Source organism: Channa argus, chromosome 24 (genome assembly GCF_033026475.1).
Source record: "Channa argus isolate prfri chromosome 24, Channa argus male v1.0, whole genome shotgun sequence".
In the NCBI taxonomy this organism is placed as follows: domain Eukaryota; kingdom Metazoa; phylum Chordata; class Actinopteri; order Anabantiformes; family Channidae; genus Channa; species Channa argus.
Window position 1 is genome coordinate 5,187,351 of NC_090220.1, and position 18,750 is coordinate 5,206,100.

Genomic DNA, 18,750 nt, shown 5'->3' on the forward strand with positions numbered 1-18,750 from the left:
TACTCATTGAGTCATGTGTTGCTTTGTGACTTAGCATGAGAATCTTCCTAGTGCTTTACAGTTAACTAGCAGTTAAATAAATATTTAAAACAGGCTGGCTAGTGGAAAGCACACAGAGCACTTCTAACACAACATGCTGGCAGAGAAATCCCATCATATCTGTTTGTGTTGTGTTGTATTATGATGCAAAGCCTCTGGAGTGGCTTTGATTCGAGGATTAGTCAAATCTGACAGAGCAGAATAGATTGGAATAAAATAACTGTAGGAAGGAACAAGTTATAGGTTACTATTTAAGCCACTAAATATAGTGTATAGGGCAGAGGTGGCCAACTCCAGTCCTTGAGAGCTGTACCCCTGCTTTTGAAACAACCACTCACTGCTGATTACCTGGAACAGGTGTATTCAGTCAATCAGAAGCTGCAAGATAACAGTAATGCAAAGATAGCTTGAAAACAAGCAGGACTGCTAGTCTGCTGGTCTGCTGCTCCATACTTTTCCATACTTTGTGTTCTGGACACTGATACTTACACTATATGCTGGGTATAACCCATTTTTATTAGCCTCAGTGCTCCATGCATCGTATAAGGAATTCTTGCAGACACTGGCCTGAAAAAGTATGGTTACTCCCCCCGTGTATTTGGGAGATACCTGTATTATCAAGACAATGTTTACAAGTGAGGCATCAAAAAATTTAACTGTAACTTTATCATCCTTAAAATACATTGTAAAAGCCATTTAGTAAAAGACAGAGTATTAGAGAGTCTGTACAACACACATTCCTGGCCATGCAAGGAGGTAAGAACGTCTGAAATCCAAAATCAAGACAATGGAACCTTATTCTTAAAGGTTTTAAGCTTTACTTTGTTTGGTTTACAGTCTATTCTGAGTGGATGTGGTGCAACATGAACCCTCTGTGGTCATCGCAGTATCTATAGATCAGTGGGGCGGGTTACAGCCAGACTAAACTGTAAACAAGTCCCATCCAGAGAGCATGGCTGGCTCAACACCGCACATCCCAAACCATCTGATTCATCCTCTTCAAAAGGCTGAGAGCAAACTCAACAGCTGCACAATGAATCCCCAATAAATCCACCACGACCGAACGCTTTGAATCTCGCTAAGGAAGCAAGGATGCAGGTGGCTGGAGTGGAGTTTACTGCAACGCATACTTTCCAGACGACCAAAACAACAAGACACTGCCCCCCCCCCCTTCTCCTGATATTAAAGGCTGATCTGCAGGAAGGGAGAAAGCACTCGGAAGCAACAGCCTTTTGTTCATGGGTACTTTTGCATGAGAGAGAAAGAAAGAGAGAGACTGTTTTATTTACAGGACAACACAGTGTTGCCAAAAAGGCTTTAATCAGCACTGTTTTTTGGAATCAACCTAAAGTGACCCCCTCTTCACCCATTAGGTTCCCACCGAGGAGCAATAGGAGGAGGAAGAAAGAAGCGGGGAAGTGTGGGAATGTCTCTGCATCGTCGCCACGGCGGGCAGCTCCTAAACACGGCTTTAAATTAGGGGAAAAGAAAACACGGGCTAAAAAAAGGCAGAGTCGCCTAACTATACTCCTGCCTGCTAATTTGTCACCACTTGAAAAGTGAGGAAAAAATAGCCACAGTTTTAAATCACACTACTTTAAAGTTAGGATATGTCAGACTGCGTGTATGGTAGAATACTTAAACATAAAGGAAATTTGGGTCAACTCTGTTGCAGTTGCACATACATCTCAACCATTGTGGGTGGAATCTATGGAGCTCTGGCTGGGTTCATATTAGAGGGAAGAAGTAATGGAGAAGTGTCTGGTTCTGGCTGCCTAGCTGGCTGGGATCGGACCAGTGACAGCTGGGGCTTGAAAGCCTTACATCCAAAGCCAGGGCTCACTGCCACTTGCTACATAGCAGCGCTGACCTAAGTCCATCCCCTCCTGTCCAAGCCCTCAGTCTGAAAGATCACCCTCCTGAACAAAACATTAAGCTCCTGCCAAATTCCCTCTAAAACCATCTCCTCTTTAAAGTCTAAATCCAAGAGCGGAAGGGGTGCTGGAGAGGAGAAAAGGTGGCAAGATGGTTTATCTGCCTGCTGCCATGTCTGAGAAACAAGGGTTCATGGAGAGGGGAGTTTCTCAGAGACTTTGACAAGAAGAAAGCTGTGTGCGTGAATTTTGTGTGTGCAATTGTACCTTTTCAAGCAGAGCCAGACAGCGGGGTCCCCTGTGCTCCAGTTTGACAATGGTGATGAAGTCACTCTCTTGTCGTTCATCCTCGCTTGTGTTGCACAGAGACAAAGGGTGATACTGCAAAAATCAGAGACAACGAGGTTATCAGCTCAAAGGGTCAATAACAGAAATGTACAATGTGTTTTGTAGGAATATCTTTCAGACTGAGAAGATACATTTTCGCAATGTTTATGACACTAGAGTGGTAGGTGTGCATCCTTTATAAGAAGTGCCAGATGCATAAACGCCCAGTTACAGAAATTCCACTTATGTTTACCCACTTTTACACCCCATCACACAGATGTATTGCAATCGTTCTTTGAAACTGGTCAAACGATTCTGCAGCCGCTGAAGAAATGCTGGCATATTTTTAATTTTACATCAGGATTCTTTTATTTTTTAGGGTTGAGATTAGCAGCAATACATTGCTGGAATAGTCTTAGTAGGACAAAAATACTTATGTCCTCCAGTGAGGGAAGGTGACTTAAAGCTGAAAATCAATGTTAATAGGCAACAGCATTGAATACAGTATTTCATAGATTTTTTTCCCATATGTACCAAAACTACAAGTTGAAGCTTTTCAATTGTGATGTTACATGGACTAAAACCAAAATAAGACAACGTTTAAAAAGACAGTCTAGACAGAGAATCCAAAGCCGGTTTTCACACCATTACAAAAACAGTTGCACTTTTATGTGTTGAATTAAGGCATTTCCTTCCTGAACTGTACCCAGCGAAATAAAAAAAGCACCCTACAAAATCAATTACATGGATGGTGTTGTTCACGCCCACTCAAAGCCTTGTGGACTGAAAGAATGAGAGATAGACTTTATAGGAACATTTGATCCCCTCTGAAAGAGAGGAAATTCGTGGTTGCTGAAAGGCTGCATTTAAGGGCTCAACGGATAGCAGCAGTGTTTGCAAGGTACAGACATACTGTCACGGGTACAAGGGATTGCACGACAGTTGAGGCAGGAGCAAACCACTCCTAAAACATGGATCTGCTCATGACATCAATGGGAGCACCCACTAACACAATGCAATACAGAGATCAGTTCTTGTTGCAGCTCACAGATCGCCCTGCAGCGCCCGGTCTCCATGTTCACCCACACCCCAGTGGAGTAGTCCCACCCTGACTAGCCCTGCCCTGTACAACCCCGTCCCAGCATGGCTCTGCCCCGGTGGGCCTCTTGATGTGGCTGTGGGCTGAGGTCATGGGGCTCCCCCTCATCTCACCCAGCGGAAATCCCTAAATTAAAAAGACCCAAGGGTGACATCAACAGCTGGCATCCCAGTCCAGGGGGAGTTGACGTAATGTGCTGCCAAGAGCTGCTGCATGTCTGTCAGAAGGAGAGAGAGGAAAAGAGAGAGTGGACTTCGGGGAGCGAGGTGGAGCAGGGAGATGGATGGAGATTTATGTTTATGTTGATGCATTAACATCATAAGTTCAATCTTAATATTTTGCAAAGACCTTATGAAAAATGTATTGATAAGCCATAGAGCAAGGATTTTAACCAGCGGTATTTGTATCCTAGGATGTAGGTCCAAAGGTGCCAGGAGGTGTGTGCAAAGATACTGAAGCAGCCCAACTGATTTGAACAAAGAAATATGTTTAGCTAAGCTGACTACAGAGTACACACATACACACGCCAACCTGTCAGTTTTAATATCACAAAGGAAAGTAGTTACAGTTACCTAAAGGTAAGGGATGCCTTACCACAACAATATCCACTTTACAGCTACAATGTGGAACTTTAAAAATTTTTTATAGAAATATATTAAATAAAACTTGTGGATCACATTGTGGAGATGTGCTGTCAGCACTTCTCAAAAGTCGGACTTACAGATAAGCACTAACAGCAGTGAGGTGATATTCACCTCTAAACGTTTCTGACTAAAGTGGTTTACCGTTCTGACCATTCAGAGACTTTCAACAACTTGTGTAGAACAGTATAGCAGAGAGTATAGTAGAGTTGGAGAGAGAGAGGGTTGGGTGAAGCAGAGTGGATTGATTTAGTAGTAGTAGTTTTAATAATTAACATGGGGCGGCTGTAGTTCAGTTGGTAGGCGTGGGCAGTCGTCCACGGACCACAGGGTGAGTGGTTCAATCCCCGGCCCTGGCTATATGTCGAAGTGTCTCTGGGCAAGACACTGAACCCCTAACAGCCCATTCCCCTCCCCAGCTGTGCAGTGCCGGTCCAAGCCTGGTAGAAATTGGGGAGGATTGCGTCAGGAAGGGCATCCGGTGTAAAAACTGCCAAATCAACATGCGGACAATGATCTGCTGTGGTGACCCTGAACTCACGGGATAAGCCGAAAGGACAAAAAAACAAAACAAAAATAGTTTTAATAATTAACATATTTGGTAGAGGACAGTTCTGGTATGTGGACCAACATGAAATATATCAGTCTAGCTAGAGATGACAGTAAAACTGAAACTGAAAACTAACACCTGATTGAGTTTTGTGTCTTGTGCCTTGAAAATGTGTTTAGGTCTGAATGGCAGCACCTGTTCAGGAACGCAGTAAGTCAATATGAACCCCAGGCCTGGCTTGCATGCTGCTCTGCCAGCTGCATCCACCAGTCCACATTTACTAGGCCTAAATTAGAGGCCTACAGTTGAATTTGGCCCTTAACAAAGGAAAAGAAAATGAAAATAAAAACAATCCTTTAATGACACGATTCCCCTGATGCCATGACCTCTGCACTTTTTTGCTATAGGTTCATGGGAAACGTTGAGAAGGAGCTACATTCGTTAAGAAGTTTGGGGTTTTTCAGTGAAATTACCACGCTTCTTTTGAGTCTTTAGGCTTACCTGACTCTGCTTGGATCTTACTGTGACTTTAGACATGTTGATGCATGGGGCTGTGCAATCATACCTAATAAAGCAGATAATCATCCCAAAGCTGAGCCAAAGAGGCTCAGAAGGGGTGGCTGCTTTTAGTTTCCTCTGGCTTTCTGAGCCTCTGAGGGCAACCACCTCGATGTGTCTATGTTTTGCATTGTTGACAAGACTGAACATTATCTTCTATTTTTTGATATGGCCACACCACTTACATTCAGATGGCTGTGAACACTCTCCATGTGCCACTATTGGTGCCATCCACCACTTAGAAATGTGCTGACGCTGGACTATAAATGGCCACCAGGACAGACTGAAATGTCTTCTTTGGTTTTTGTATGGCCCTGAGAAAAAGGGGCCTGGGAAACCAAATCACTGAGTCTCTATTTCACAGGGACTAGAAACCACAGGGCACGCAAACAGTTCCCCACAGACTGTTAACAATGCTCACTGGTCCATCCCTCCTCCTCGTCCTCATCTGTCTAGATCTGTTGCAAAACTGACGGGGACATGTCCCTCGGTTTCTTTGTAGCCACGATTAAAGGCATTCCTTTCCAGCTCAATCAAAGACTATCCTAAAAATATTCTGAGGCAAGTATCTAACAGTCTCAAAACAAATATATGGACAGAAAAAAGGGGAAAATAAATAGTAGCTGCGGTGAGAAGTCAATAATATTTTTTCCCTTTGCGTATTTCTGCAGATCTTCTTTTTTCATCTGCCAATAATCAGCAAGAGAGCATTCTAGTTCATCTGCTGCCAGCAGGGAACCAGGCCCAGGCAGTTATGTCAGTCTGTTTTAGAGGGGGGGGGCGAAGCAAAAAGTGCTTGCACCTCTCATCAAGCTCAACCACTCAATTACTAGCTGCTGAGGTCACAGGGCTTCTGGAGAACTACTGGCTGAAATGCTACATGCAACATTATCAAAACAAAGCAGACTGGTTTAGTGGGAGATGAAAGAAACAACAGTATGTGATATTCTCTCATACAGTATAAATCAAGACTCTGAGTGAGGAAGGAGAAAAGGCTGCTTTAATGGAGCTCTGCCCCGAGGCCTGGAAAGCCTGCCAGGTGCGTATCAGGGAAGAATTCAATCAACCCTGCCATACATACACACACACACACGAACACACACATGTATGTAGTATCTGTTGCTTGGGTAGTGACCCACTTTGAGTGAGTCAGTCTCCCACATCTTGGCTGTAAATCTAATGAAATTTCTCTGTCTCTTGAAACTCCACTATTGAAACAAACCTGTTAAAGTGCACCTAGATTCATATACTGGGTAAAAAGGGAAGGGAGAGTTCACTATAAAAAAAAGCGTACTGTAAACAATAAATTCCTTCAATTCCCACAAATTGAAGTAGTGGAAACTAAAAAAGTGATATTGAGTTGCTTGTAACACAACAGAAATTCACAAACCTCCATCAGTTTTGTCCAGGTTCTGTCACACTGTTGCAGTCTCTAAAGGTGTAAATCAAGACTTTCTCTTACTTAACTTGGCAGAAGATTCTACAACGAGGGCAATTTTTTTTTATAAGTGCTAGAAAAGTCATTGCCAAAAGGAGCAACAAAACCACATGCAAGAGTTGAAAGAGATCTCAATCTAGTTGCCCGGGTTACTGGGCAACACTTGCTGAGGATCCCTGCTAAGATTTGGCCCGTGTGTGTCTGTGTGTGCGTGCGTGTGTGTGTGTGCGTGCGTGCATGTGTGTGTTTATTTGTTAAGGTGTAAGGGGCCTGAGGTGACACAGGTTGAGACAATGACCCTTAGCTTTGTTTCCTACCATCTTGGAAACACATCAGGTAGCAGGTAGCAGCAGAGATAACACTGGAGTGTGAGACTGTGTAAGAATGTAGGCTAATGAGTGGGACCACAGCTATGTATTGTTGCTAAAGGCACCTGAGCATGTACTTGCATGTGGACATATGTGTGCATGAGCAACCACCTCCTGATCCACAGGGGGGAAATGTCCCACTGGCATCCTGTAGGTGGGGGGTGGGGGTTCAGCGCTGGGTACAGGAGCGTGTCTCTAAATCTCAGTGGTTGACTTCAAGGAGGGCAGTGAAATCCAATGCACTAATTCTGTTCTCAAATGTTATATTTGTTCCAATAATCAAGTTGGCTTCTGCACACACACTGTGGTCCAGCTCTCAGATACACAGTCCTCATACCAATCAAAAAGGCTTGTATCTCCTGACCCTACACTAAGTAGATTTACATAAAAGGCTTACGTGAGAGTGACACTGGATGGAGTGCCAGGGGAGTGGAGCAGAGGGTCTTTCTCTGTCAGAGCATCTGGAAAAGTGGGCTCAGAGGCCCTCGCCTCATCTCGCTTTGCAAATGCAAACGAGCAGGAGGCATTACTGCTTTGGTCCTGTCAAAACAAAAGGCGTGTCATCTTTCCCCATCGCTTTATTGACAGTGTCGGCCCCATATCCAGTAACATTACCACAGAGAATGACTGGGGAAACGTGATCCCATAATGAGGCCCAAATAATTACCACCAGCCCCAAATTTGCCCAGGCGCTTTCTTTAAGTAGGAGCACTCCCCCCTCCAAGCTTCAAGCCCGTCAGACTGTCTCTCTATTCTATAAAAGGGATTAGACGAAGAAGAAAGAACCTGAAGAGGGAAGAGAAGTTGATTTAAAAAAAAGAAGATGAAGGGTGAGCTTGTGCTGTCTGAACGTCAGATGAAGGAATACACGTTACATTTTTTTCTGATGCAAGACATTTCTACAGACTATATTGTTGATGTAATCTCCCTCTTCCTTCATCGTTTGCACACCATTCTTTGCCTTCCTCACTATAGCTACTTCCCATTGATTTAGGAAATATTCAATGGTTTTATTATAATGTTTGACACAAGTGTTTAACTGGGATGAGCTTGTGCACCAAGGTACCAAAATGAGTGCAACAACACCTACGCTTTGATGCATGCAGCAGATTTCCATTTAGGCATGGTGAGAGTTACCGACAATACAGGATTGTAGAGCTCTTTGCAGGACTTATGATGCCCTTTGAAAACAGATTCAAATATGTAAATGTCTCCTCTGTTCCTCTGTTATATTATAGCATCAAACATTTGTAATACTTTTGCTGCATTAGTGTGGCCACTACAAATCACAAATGAATCTGGGTCTGGAGACAAGGCCTTCTGAGCCACGCAACAAAGTGTGTTAGCTGTACTGGTATCACCATGGAAACAGTGTTAGGATGGAGTCCCTGTGCCATTTCCACACCACAGGTTCTGTGGTCTTGCTAATACAAACGCACATGCTTGCATATACACACACCTAAACATACACAGCACCAACAACTAGAGCCACTCAGTCAGCCCCAGGCCAGCGCTACACTATACATTTCAAAGCTCTGAGTTAAACCTAAACACAGCTCTTCCCTGTCATAACAAATCAGTGGCTTGGTAACCCCGCAGTTTGTTAGTATTGCAGTGATCCTTTTTCCCTGTAGACACAGAGAGCCACATCCACACATCCTCCAGGCTTCCTCCGGCCCATCCCTGGCCTACAGGATGACTCTTAAAGTCTCTCAGGTTCCACAACACCAGTCAGAGAGAAAACCCACATTTTCCTGCGTGTCAGTCACTTATAGTTGAGAACCTAAGTTCAGCTATGTGGAACGAGCTTAGTTATGGGAAAGCTGAGTTTTCATAAGTTCAAATTATTAAAAAGACACACTGACAGGGATATGAAAAAAGACAAGGGGTGACTTGTGTAAAATATCTGCCCTGAGTACTGTATACGATAAAATTTTTCAAGATGCTTCTGAAGTCACTTTGGACACTTGAGACATTTTTGGACAGCAGTGAACGTAATTCAGCCTCTGAATCAGAGAAGCCTACATACAGTTGCATCCCTTTATTTTGAATTTGTTTTTTTTTATCAACATAATGTGTAATGCGCATACAGCTAGTGCAATTGTTCTTTAATCTGAAATTTAAATAAATGTTATTTAATCTATCAAGGGAAATGCAAACTTTTGCACAGAAGTAATTTTTTGCAGGCAGTAACAAAAATGGTCCACGACTGTATTAAAAAAGTAATATTAGTTTAGAAGTTTGCATCCCCCCTGATAATTGAATTAATCATATTGGTGAGATATTTCACTTCAGAAAAAAGTGATATTTCCCCTACAATTCCTAATTCACCTTAAATAATCTTTTAAATCACTTAAATAGTGCATTTGCCTGCAGTAAGCCTAAAGCTATGTCTACAGCTGCGCTTGCAGCTCTGCGAGTCCTCAAAAGAAAAGCAATAACAGTGCTTTGAGCTAAATGCTACTGTTTTACTAAGATATGTACAGTGATAATGCAGATGTTTAGAGGGATGTTTTCACCATCTATGTCTGGTGTTATTTTGCTAGCACTGTCACACAGCACAGGTATGCCAAAGCTTTGGACTGACCAGAGGGTGGTGCTAGAGAAAACGTCATCACATGGCATCAAGATTTATCATGTGGGACCATGGATGTCTGACAACATTTTATGGCAATGCCATCTGAAACTGGAATGCTGTAATATTCCGACCAATGACGTGGACCAACCAACCATGCTGCTAACCTGACGAACCTGTGATCAGTCCCAATAAGTCTACTCTCATTTAAACATATGTCAAAGGATGCTGCATCTGTTCAGCAGAAAACCTTTAACCCTTAGCAACTGGTGCCAGACTTCCATTTAAGTCAAGAGTCTGAGTTCAAACTGACTCAGAGGAGATCCTATTCCAAAGGGAAATATCTGCGTAAAACTGTGAGAGACACCATAGGAGAGTTTCAGACTGGCTGTCTTTAACAAGTGACAGGTGCCTTTTTTACACACTCCCCATAAAATAAAAACAGTAGGCTGCTGGGGGTGTTTTTAACATCATTCTGTAATTTGATTATGCAACCTCAAGTTCCCTTCCCACCAACATGTCTCTTGTAGCATTATGTTGTTCTTTAAGAGTGTTCGAACTTATTTATTACAAATGATGGAGCTGTTTTTCTCTCGTATGTCTCATGGACTCAGCTTTTGTTTTAACTGTTCTGCCTATTGTTTAAATGATAAATGGCTGCTTACAAAGCAATTTTATCGAAAGCGCTTCACAATGTTGCTTCTCATTCACACACACACACACACACACGCATGCACACACACACACACACACACACACACACACACACACGGCAGTGGCTGTAATGCAAGGTGCTCACCTGACCCACCAGAGGCAACTTGGAGTTCAGTGTCTTGCCCAAGGACACTTCAACACATGGCCGTGATTTTACTGAAATATAGATCAATGTTTTTCTTGCTTGTCGCTTCAGGGGTCGCCATGGCAAAACGTGTTCCGCATAAGGTTTTACGCTCCCCATGCCCTTCCTGCCGCAACCCCTCCCATTTTATCCGGGCGCGGGACCAGCATCAAAAGTGGCCGTTGGTGGCTGGTTGTGGCCAAACCTGATGGGGTGGGATCTTCTGCTAGCTATTTGGGAGTTTTTGCAGATTAGAAGCATGATTTTACCAAAATATAACTCCTGAAATGAAGCTCTGGGCATGAGGTCAAATTGAATTCATTGCATTTAAAGGTGGTTCAGCTACTGGCTGCTGAACAGAGTTTATATGATTATGGAGAAATGTAAAGCTCTGTGACCTCATCAGGATTGGCGTTTACATCATAAATTATTTCCCTGAAATACCCTCTGAGCCATTTCCATCCTCCCGTCTTCACCAACAAATTACCCACTGATTTCCTCTTTACTCACAATTGATTTGAATAACATCTGTCCACAATGAACATGTACAATATCCTATAAGTTGCAAGTTCATTCTTAAATCTTCTTTTCTTGGAAAGAGGACATCTGCCATAAAATAAATCAGATTACTCAACTAATGTCCAGAAAAGAACATCTCCCCAGTGTCTCACATAAATATTTCAAATATTTGGAGGAATAGAGAATTTTAAGGTTCCAAGCTAGATGAAAGAGCACTTTCAGATGAGTATACTTGCTGTGCAGTTGTCAGTACCTACTATACTGTCATGGAAGATATCTAATTTATTCCAGTGGAGAATCCCGTGGAAAGTAAAGCACATACAAAAACAGGGACATATTTCTCCACAGATGTCACTGTCTGCCATCGTCTCTCCCCTCACCACCCCACAGGGAATCCCATAATCACCTGTGGCTGATGTCGGAGCAATGCAGTCATAAAGGCAGAGAACAAGTACACCCTGCCGCTAAATTAAGGGCCTTTCCATGTTATTTTTAATCTATGTAACCATACTGCCCAGGCATATACACATGCCGTATCCTTAGCAACCCAAGCAGTAAATAGTCCTAAAAACATCAACAATGAATTTGTCTGATGTGGCCGCTCACTGCTTGCAACACACCTTGTAATTGGCAGCATAATTGTTTTCTTTTTCGTTGCTATATTTCACTTTGGCTCAGAGGCAGACATCGAAGCAGCCTGATTTATGGTCAGGGAATGTGCTGAGAGCTTTTCAAGACAAACCAGAGCACATGTTTGAGACACTGGTGACAGCCAGACTGACATTTGTGCATCTGGATATTCACCTGTGTGAAAGGCTGCAAAAGCCCCCCCAGCCCCCCTCCCCAAATGTTGGGGAGCATATGGCCCCATTCATTTACCTCCTTCTTTTTCCTTCTATCTCTAAAGGTGTCCTGCAGAACTATGTTCTGCATGCTTTAGGTCCAGCTGGGTCTTGTCTTGTGTTACTGGCCAAATGGAGTTTACAGTTGTGTGTCCAGAAGTATGTATGTCCTATATGAGCAGGAGTTGGGACAGGGGGTGGTGGGATAAACGTTGGTGGGCACAAAGCCAGGAGCATGGAGCTCCTTGTGGAATGCCATCGAAAAATGAGACACAGGAATGCAGACTCCATTGAGCAGTGTAAACAGGCTGGGGTGAGAGAATGCTGCCATGCCACTTTGAAGTCACTTCATTCTCTATTACACACCAACACACACAAACACATGCCTGCGCAGTCACGTCCACACACACACAAACACACACACACACACACACAAACACACTCCCTAACATATTCAGGAGCTCACACCTGCTCTCCCTCTGCAAGCACAACACTTCAAGGCTTCCGGCGCTGCTGACGATAGTGAACTTCATGAGACGACTCCTTCTATCTCTTCAAACTCCCTCCCTCCCTTTTTTTCCCTCCCATCCACTCCTAGTCCCACTTCACTATGGCCTTTCAACATCTTTGTTGAGCGTGTGGCTGTGATACCAGCCTAAGAATGTCTCCAGCATAGACAGTAGACACGTAGGCACCAGAGCTTGTACCTCAGTGCCTGAGCCAGCCGACTGAGGAATCCACTCAAGTGGGCAGGTAAACAAAACTGCCCTTTGGAACACCACTCTCTTTTACTATCAGTGTGCGTGTGTGTGTGTGTGTGTGTGTGTGTGTGTGTGTGTGTGTGTGCGCAATAGAGAGAGAGAGACTATGAAAGTGAACAAGCTTTATGTATCGGTGACAGAATATGAAAGTGAAATACACTAAAAGATTTATTACTAAGTTATTTATTAACTTTATATAAGATTTTATTTCATTGAACAAGGAATGTCTACTTTTGATTTTCAGACCACTTTACCACTTAGAAACATAAGTTGTGCTGGCACCAGATTCTTTTGGTTATAGTCATGTGTTTACAACCTTAACTATGATAAAGGTTCCATTCATAATAAAGGTTTTCAATTTAGTTTCTACCTGCAGCCTCAAATGGTGTCTTTGTACTAGTTTGGCTACAAGATATGCCAAAATGAAAAGTATCTTTAATAATGTTTAATCCATGTGGCTAAACTGTTGGATGAACATTTTTTCCTCCTGTTTAGTTAGAGGAACTTAACTGGGTCATCTTAAAATGTTCTCACAGAACGGGAAGTGTTTGTTGTCTTCACTGAGCATAACTCAGATGACAATATATAAGGCGTCTTCCTCCAACAGCAGCAATATTATTGTACAGTGCTTCTTACTTTAAAGTCTTTCCGCAGTCTTCCGCTCTCTGTCTGTATTACGCTGGATGAAAGGTAGAGGAGCCCGGAACAGAGTGGGGCCTGTCATCACCGCTGCAATGTCATATCATAGAGAAGCTTTTAAATTGGTACTTGTGCTGGCTGGCAGAGCTGATCTGCTGGTGTTTTGTGGAAGCTGCTAGAACAATCTCTTCAGCGGGACAGTCTGTCTGCGATCTAGGGACCAGCTGATACCACAAGCAGGCCCTGTTCCACTACTAAGAGACATTCGTCAGGACTCTGAGGTGCAGCAGCAGTTTACTGACCTCAGCCAGGCATTGTACTCTCCTCTTAACCTGGAAGCTCTGTGGGCCTGCAGACAAATCATTGCTGTTTTACTCAGATTCTTGGCAATAACAGAGAAGGCCTCTACATCCAATCAATAGCAAACATAGACTACTCTGAAGTGCCGCATACATTTTTTTAAATTTTTACCATCGTTGGCTGGATTCAGGGTAAGAAGAAATTCCCAGTGTTGTGTCCTCTGTCTAAATGAGAAAGTATGTTGCTGACAGAAAGTGTGCCTTCCTTACTTTGCTACTGTCTAATAGCATCTGGCAAACCGCTTAACCAATCTAGGGTCAAGTCCAGGGCGCTTCTTTGGTCATTTCCTGCTGGAATATTTATTTCAATCTAAGGCTTTCATGGGGTTTCTCTTCCCTCCTTTCTTATGGGGCCCATCTAACACTCCCCTTTCTGTGCCTGCCATGTCTTCAGGGGCAGATTGATCACTGACACTTCTTTGTTTCCTCATATGGCAGCTGGCAGCTAACCCACTGCCTCTGGACATAAGCCTGGGACAGCACTGACAGACACACAGTGAGTTGGTAATCTTCAATGGCCTTTGCCTGCGATTCCACAGGTACCTCCAGCTAACTGTGTAGTGGTGTGCTGGAGTCACACGGTGAAATTATTCATAATGCAAATGCCTGCAGATTGCAGACACCATGCTACACAGTAGAGGAAAGTTACATATTGTAGCTATGCATTGTAAACAAGGAAAATGCATGGCCATAAGGATGTAATTTAAGCTTAACTAAAAAAATGTAAACTGTTTTATACTGTAAATGTATACAGAAAATGACACTCTAATGTTGATGTAATGTACTGGTTGATAAATTGAATAACTGTTAGTTGCAGCTACAGAATTCCACTGTTGAAATAACCAAAAAGCAGGTTAGACAACTTCTGCGTAATGGTGGGTTACATTACATTTGTTACCATGCATTCCTCAAACTAAGCCCTAATTAAAGCTTCCATGAGAGAAAAAAACATCTTGTGTGTTATTGCTCTGTTATTGTGTGCATTGTTTCACTATCTTTACATGACAACTACATTAGATTATGGGGTACTTTTTTTTGCCAAACCTTAATTAAAGAGGTCCTCATTAACATGCCTATAGTGAAATCAAATGTAGTTAATTGTTAAAAAGTCAGTTAATATAAGAAGATGTCTTTAAGAGTTTTGTCTGTAAACTTAAAATATTCTTCCAATTTCCAGAATTCTGCAGCATTCTGCGGTTAGTGCCTTACGGGCAGTTCTGGGATCTACAACAGAAACAGGACTTTAATGGCAGAGACAAGGCCTATTCATAGAGACAGATCAACTCATCTTTACCCCATCTTGGCCTTGCAACCTGATCTACTATCCTTCCAGAGTCACTCACCAGTTTCACATTAGACCTTTACACTTCCTCTGCTGTGTCTCCTTCCTCTGGTGCTGCGATATCTGTGAGTCTCTGTGTGCTTGTGTGTATGTGCCTGCATGCACTGGACACAAAAGAAGGTGACCTCATAAGACATGAAAGGAGAATCCCAGAGTCCTGGAGGGTCTACAGTGCTCACAGCCCTGTGGTTTCATATTAACTGTCACCTGAATCAGGTTCATCTGCCGAACCACCCACAGCACAAAGAATGAAAAAGTCCTGTCTCGTGTTTTCCTACCTTCTGTTCGACTGATGGGAGTTTAGCCCTAATTCAAGGCTAGTGGAAAGCAGGGAGGTGATAAAAGCAATGCCGCAAAACATTTTCATCACCTTTTCCTGCAGCTGTGGGTGGGTCAGGGGACAAGGATTGTGGCCCTTACTGCCATGTGAGGGGAGGGTCTCAGTATAGAGTGGAACCAGAATTTCTTGATCCATTTTTCTGTTGGAACCTTTGTAGCCAAGCCAATACATCTGCTTGCTAGAGAGCACACACACCTGCACCCGGCGGAAAGGCGGAGGAGAGAGTGGGAGAAAAAAGCAATTGAACTCCAATGTAGACCGCAGTAAATAACCGCATAAAATTAAACTCCTGCCAGCGAAATGATAAAAAGACTGTGGGGAAAGCACAGCATTCCCTCAGATAGGTCCATTCAAGCTGTGTTGCTATGTGGGTGGGCTGCAAATCACAAGCAGCTTTTAAAGGCCTATCCCTCAGAAAAATCAGCACTTTGTGGCAAAGACCAGCTGCCACTCTCCCAAACTCCATCACAATCCAGCACTCTACTGGTAAACCACATCACAGCTAAACCATGAGCAACCCTAACCTTTAGACCTTTCATCACCCCAGAATTCTCATTCACACCTGCTTACCACTGCAGTTTAATGGTAACATAACAGTGCTTCAACATCGAGCTACTCTATGGTTCAAAACAAATTCTTGTGGGTGTAATGCTAATGTTTCACATCTGTCTGTGTGTTAAAAGGTAACAATAAAGACAGGAAAACATATTCAGATCATATTCCTCATGGGGCACATGGTTTTGTTATGAAGGTACAGGGAAATACAAAATACAGTATAATATTAGTATTATATTAACCTTTATTGACTCCGAATGTGAAAATCACCAGCTACTCTGGAGTCCAAAAGGTAAATTAAATGATTAGATATAATAAATACATATAATCATCCAAATCCTGTACAAAATTGTTGATTTATGCTCCATTATTGGCAACTGCAAAAATAAAATAATGAAAACATTATGCATAATTATAGTCTGATCATATCAGACTCACTGAGGTGAAATTAGGCATTCTACAAAAAACAGTACTTAGATGGTATTTTTTTGGCTAATTATTTTGTACTTTATTTAAGTAACGTTTCAAATTAAGAACTTGTACTTGTAGTGGGGTATTTCCACACTGTGGTCAGAAACACTAACATATCAGTGAATGCTGGATTCAACAGGTACTGACAAAGTCAACTCAAATGAGTTGCTTGTATCTCAGTTCCTTCTGTATTTTGTTCTTGTATTTGCTAACTCATAGCTGATTGCAATTATTTTAATACAATGGTTAAATTATTATATGTGAAATTGCTTAATGCCGCAAGTTACAGCACTTTCAATGCACCAGGTTAAATGAAGGTCAACAGACAGAATAGAAGGCTATTCATACTACCACATGCTGTCTGTAGAGAATGTGAATATCATGTCATTGCTGTTCTTTTGTCTAGTTGGAAGCTGTGTTTTGACTTTCTGTGGTGATTCTGAAAAGCGTCGCCATGACAGGCCAGTGCAGCTCTACCTTGGCAAAACTGGAAAACTATTGTACGTACAACGTACTGTATCTCTCATTATTAGTATTTCCAAGTGCTGTTGCTTGCTATTGCCATTTAATTGCTCCAGGTGATCTTTCTTCTTCCTCTTCTTTTTTCCCATCTCCATCAAATTTTAACAATTTAGACATTTTATCCAAATAAAGAGATATGCATGTAACCCATTCTAAATTCCGTACCAGGCACAGGTAAATAGAGCACAAGATGGCGCCCGCGTCACCACCACCAGTAACACGGCGTGATGTAAATGCCATGTGCCTTTACATCACTGGCCCCTGACCACAGGGCCAGTGGTTCGATCCCCGCTCCTGGCTACATGTCGAACTGTCATTGGGCAAGACAGTGAACCCCAAGTTGCTCCCGGTGGGTCAGGTGAGCACCCTGCATGGCAGCCAACGCCATCAGTGTGTGTGTGAATGTGTGAATGGGAATCAACATTGTAAAGCGCTTTGGATAAAAGCGCTACATAAGTGGTCATTTACAGTATACAAAAACGCAAACTAGTTTTTACTAGTCTGTGACATAAGGTCGTGTATATATTAGCCTTGCTCTAACTTTAATTTGGTTTAATTGATTTCATTTAATTCTGTGAAGCCGTGACTCATGGGTTACAATAAGCTCATTAATTGCAGAGGAATTAATTCTGTCAAATACTCACAAAGCATTAGGTAAGCTGTGGGTGTGTCCTTCTGTGTATCTCAGTATTCAGAGCAGTCGCGTAGCCTACAATGAACCGTTAAATCAATGCCAGCAGATGTGTGTGATTCAAGCAGATTTTGAGTCATCCTGACACTGTGCCAGCCTATTATCACTGTGAGTCATCCTGTAGCACAGACTGTAGAACTGCTCAAGCTTAGGCAGTATTACTATGAAGTTAAGTAGTTATCTCTATTCTCTCTGTGATTCTTGGCACACAATCACACTTTAGACACACTTTTCACCGGAGTGCCAGCTGAGCACATCACTTAGGTTAACAAAACAATGAAATATCATTAGTCTTACTGTCCTACTCCTAATGCCCTGATATATTCCTAATCAATAGCAAACACATACATTTAGAGTATGTTTAAATTCAAAGAACATCTTAGAAAATTCATGTAGACACTAAAGAATAGTAGGATGAAAAGGAATTTATAATAAAGACTAGAAGTCTGAAAGAGGCTCTCATGTATTACTCAGTGCTGCTTGGCCCCGGGGTGTCTTTCATGTGATGGCTGTTTTGCTGGAATTTGTTAATTCCTCAAAGTGGAACATTCAAGACTCACTAGGCGCTGATTTACTATGATAAACGGAGGTCTCAACCCAGCTCTCGATTCCCTTTCATTTTACAGGAATTAATTCATAATTCATTAGCATTTAATTTAATGGTTTCTAATGGTTAGAGGAGAACATAGGCCCAAACATCTAGACCTCCCACACAGGACAAGATTTATCACTTCCTATGAAGGTGTACCGCTAAAACCCCAGCTGCTCAAACTAAACAGTGCAGCTCATAATTTAGCTGAATATTACAAACCATAGTTGCTGGTAGCTGCCAGCTGCAACAAAGTTACTCTTATAACTGTTTTCAAATACCTCAAGTTAAACACGTGTGTGGTTCATCATATCCCAAGTGGTCGCTATCTTAGAAGAACTGAAATACCCATATTTGCCTTTTTTGCAGAGTCGGATAAAAAAGATTGATATAAGTTTTTTTTGTGTCTGTTAGTTACAAAGCTGGAGCTACGCAATTAGCTTAGCTTAGCATAAACAGCGGAAGCAATAGGAAGTAGCTTCCCCAGCCCTGCTGAAAGGTAACAAAGTCCTCCTAACACTAGTACTGAGAGACAAGGAAACATTTGTGCCTTCTTTACGTTAGACATTCTAGACAACACACGCGCATTTATAGACAAAAAAAAAATATGAGTGAGTCTGCATTATTTTGCAGGGGTGAAGGGATGTTGGCAGTGTATTATTGTGAGTGCGTGTCTCATTATGTGGACCCCACAGGCTGGACAATTCTAACAAAGGAGACAGGGCTGTTGCCTCAGGAGAGATGGATGTGCCGGGAGATGAGTGCAAGGGGAGTGAAAGGGAGGAGGGGGAAGGAGGGAGGGGTGTGTCTCAA

General features: G+C 42.5%; 1 protein-coding gene across 2 annotated transcripts in view; it reads right to left on the minus strand.

Annotated features, from left to right (window-relative positions):
- LOC137108972 (E3 ubiquitin-protein ligase RNF43) overlaps positions 1-18,750 on the minus strand; it is a 73,270-nt gene that overhangs the window by 27,149 nt on the left and 27,371 nt on the right. For both annotated transcript variants that reach the window (XM_067494230.1, XM_067494229.1), the window contains exon 2: positions 2,181-2,294. In XM_067494230.1, the coding sequence (XP_067350331.1) occupies positions 2,181-2,294 (114 nt within the window). The remainder of the gene's footprint in view (positions 1-2,180; positions 2,295-18,750) is intronic.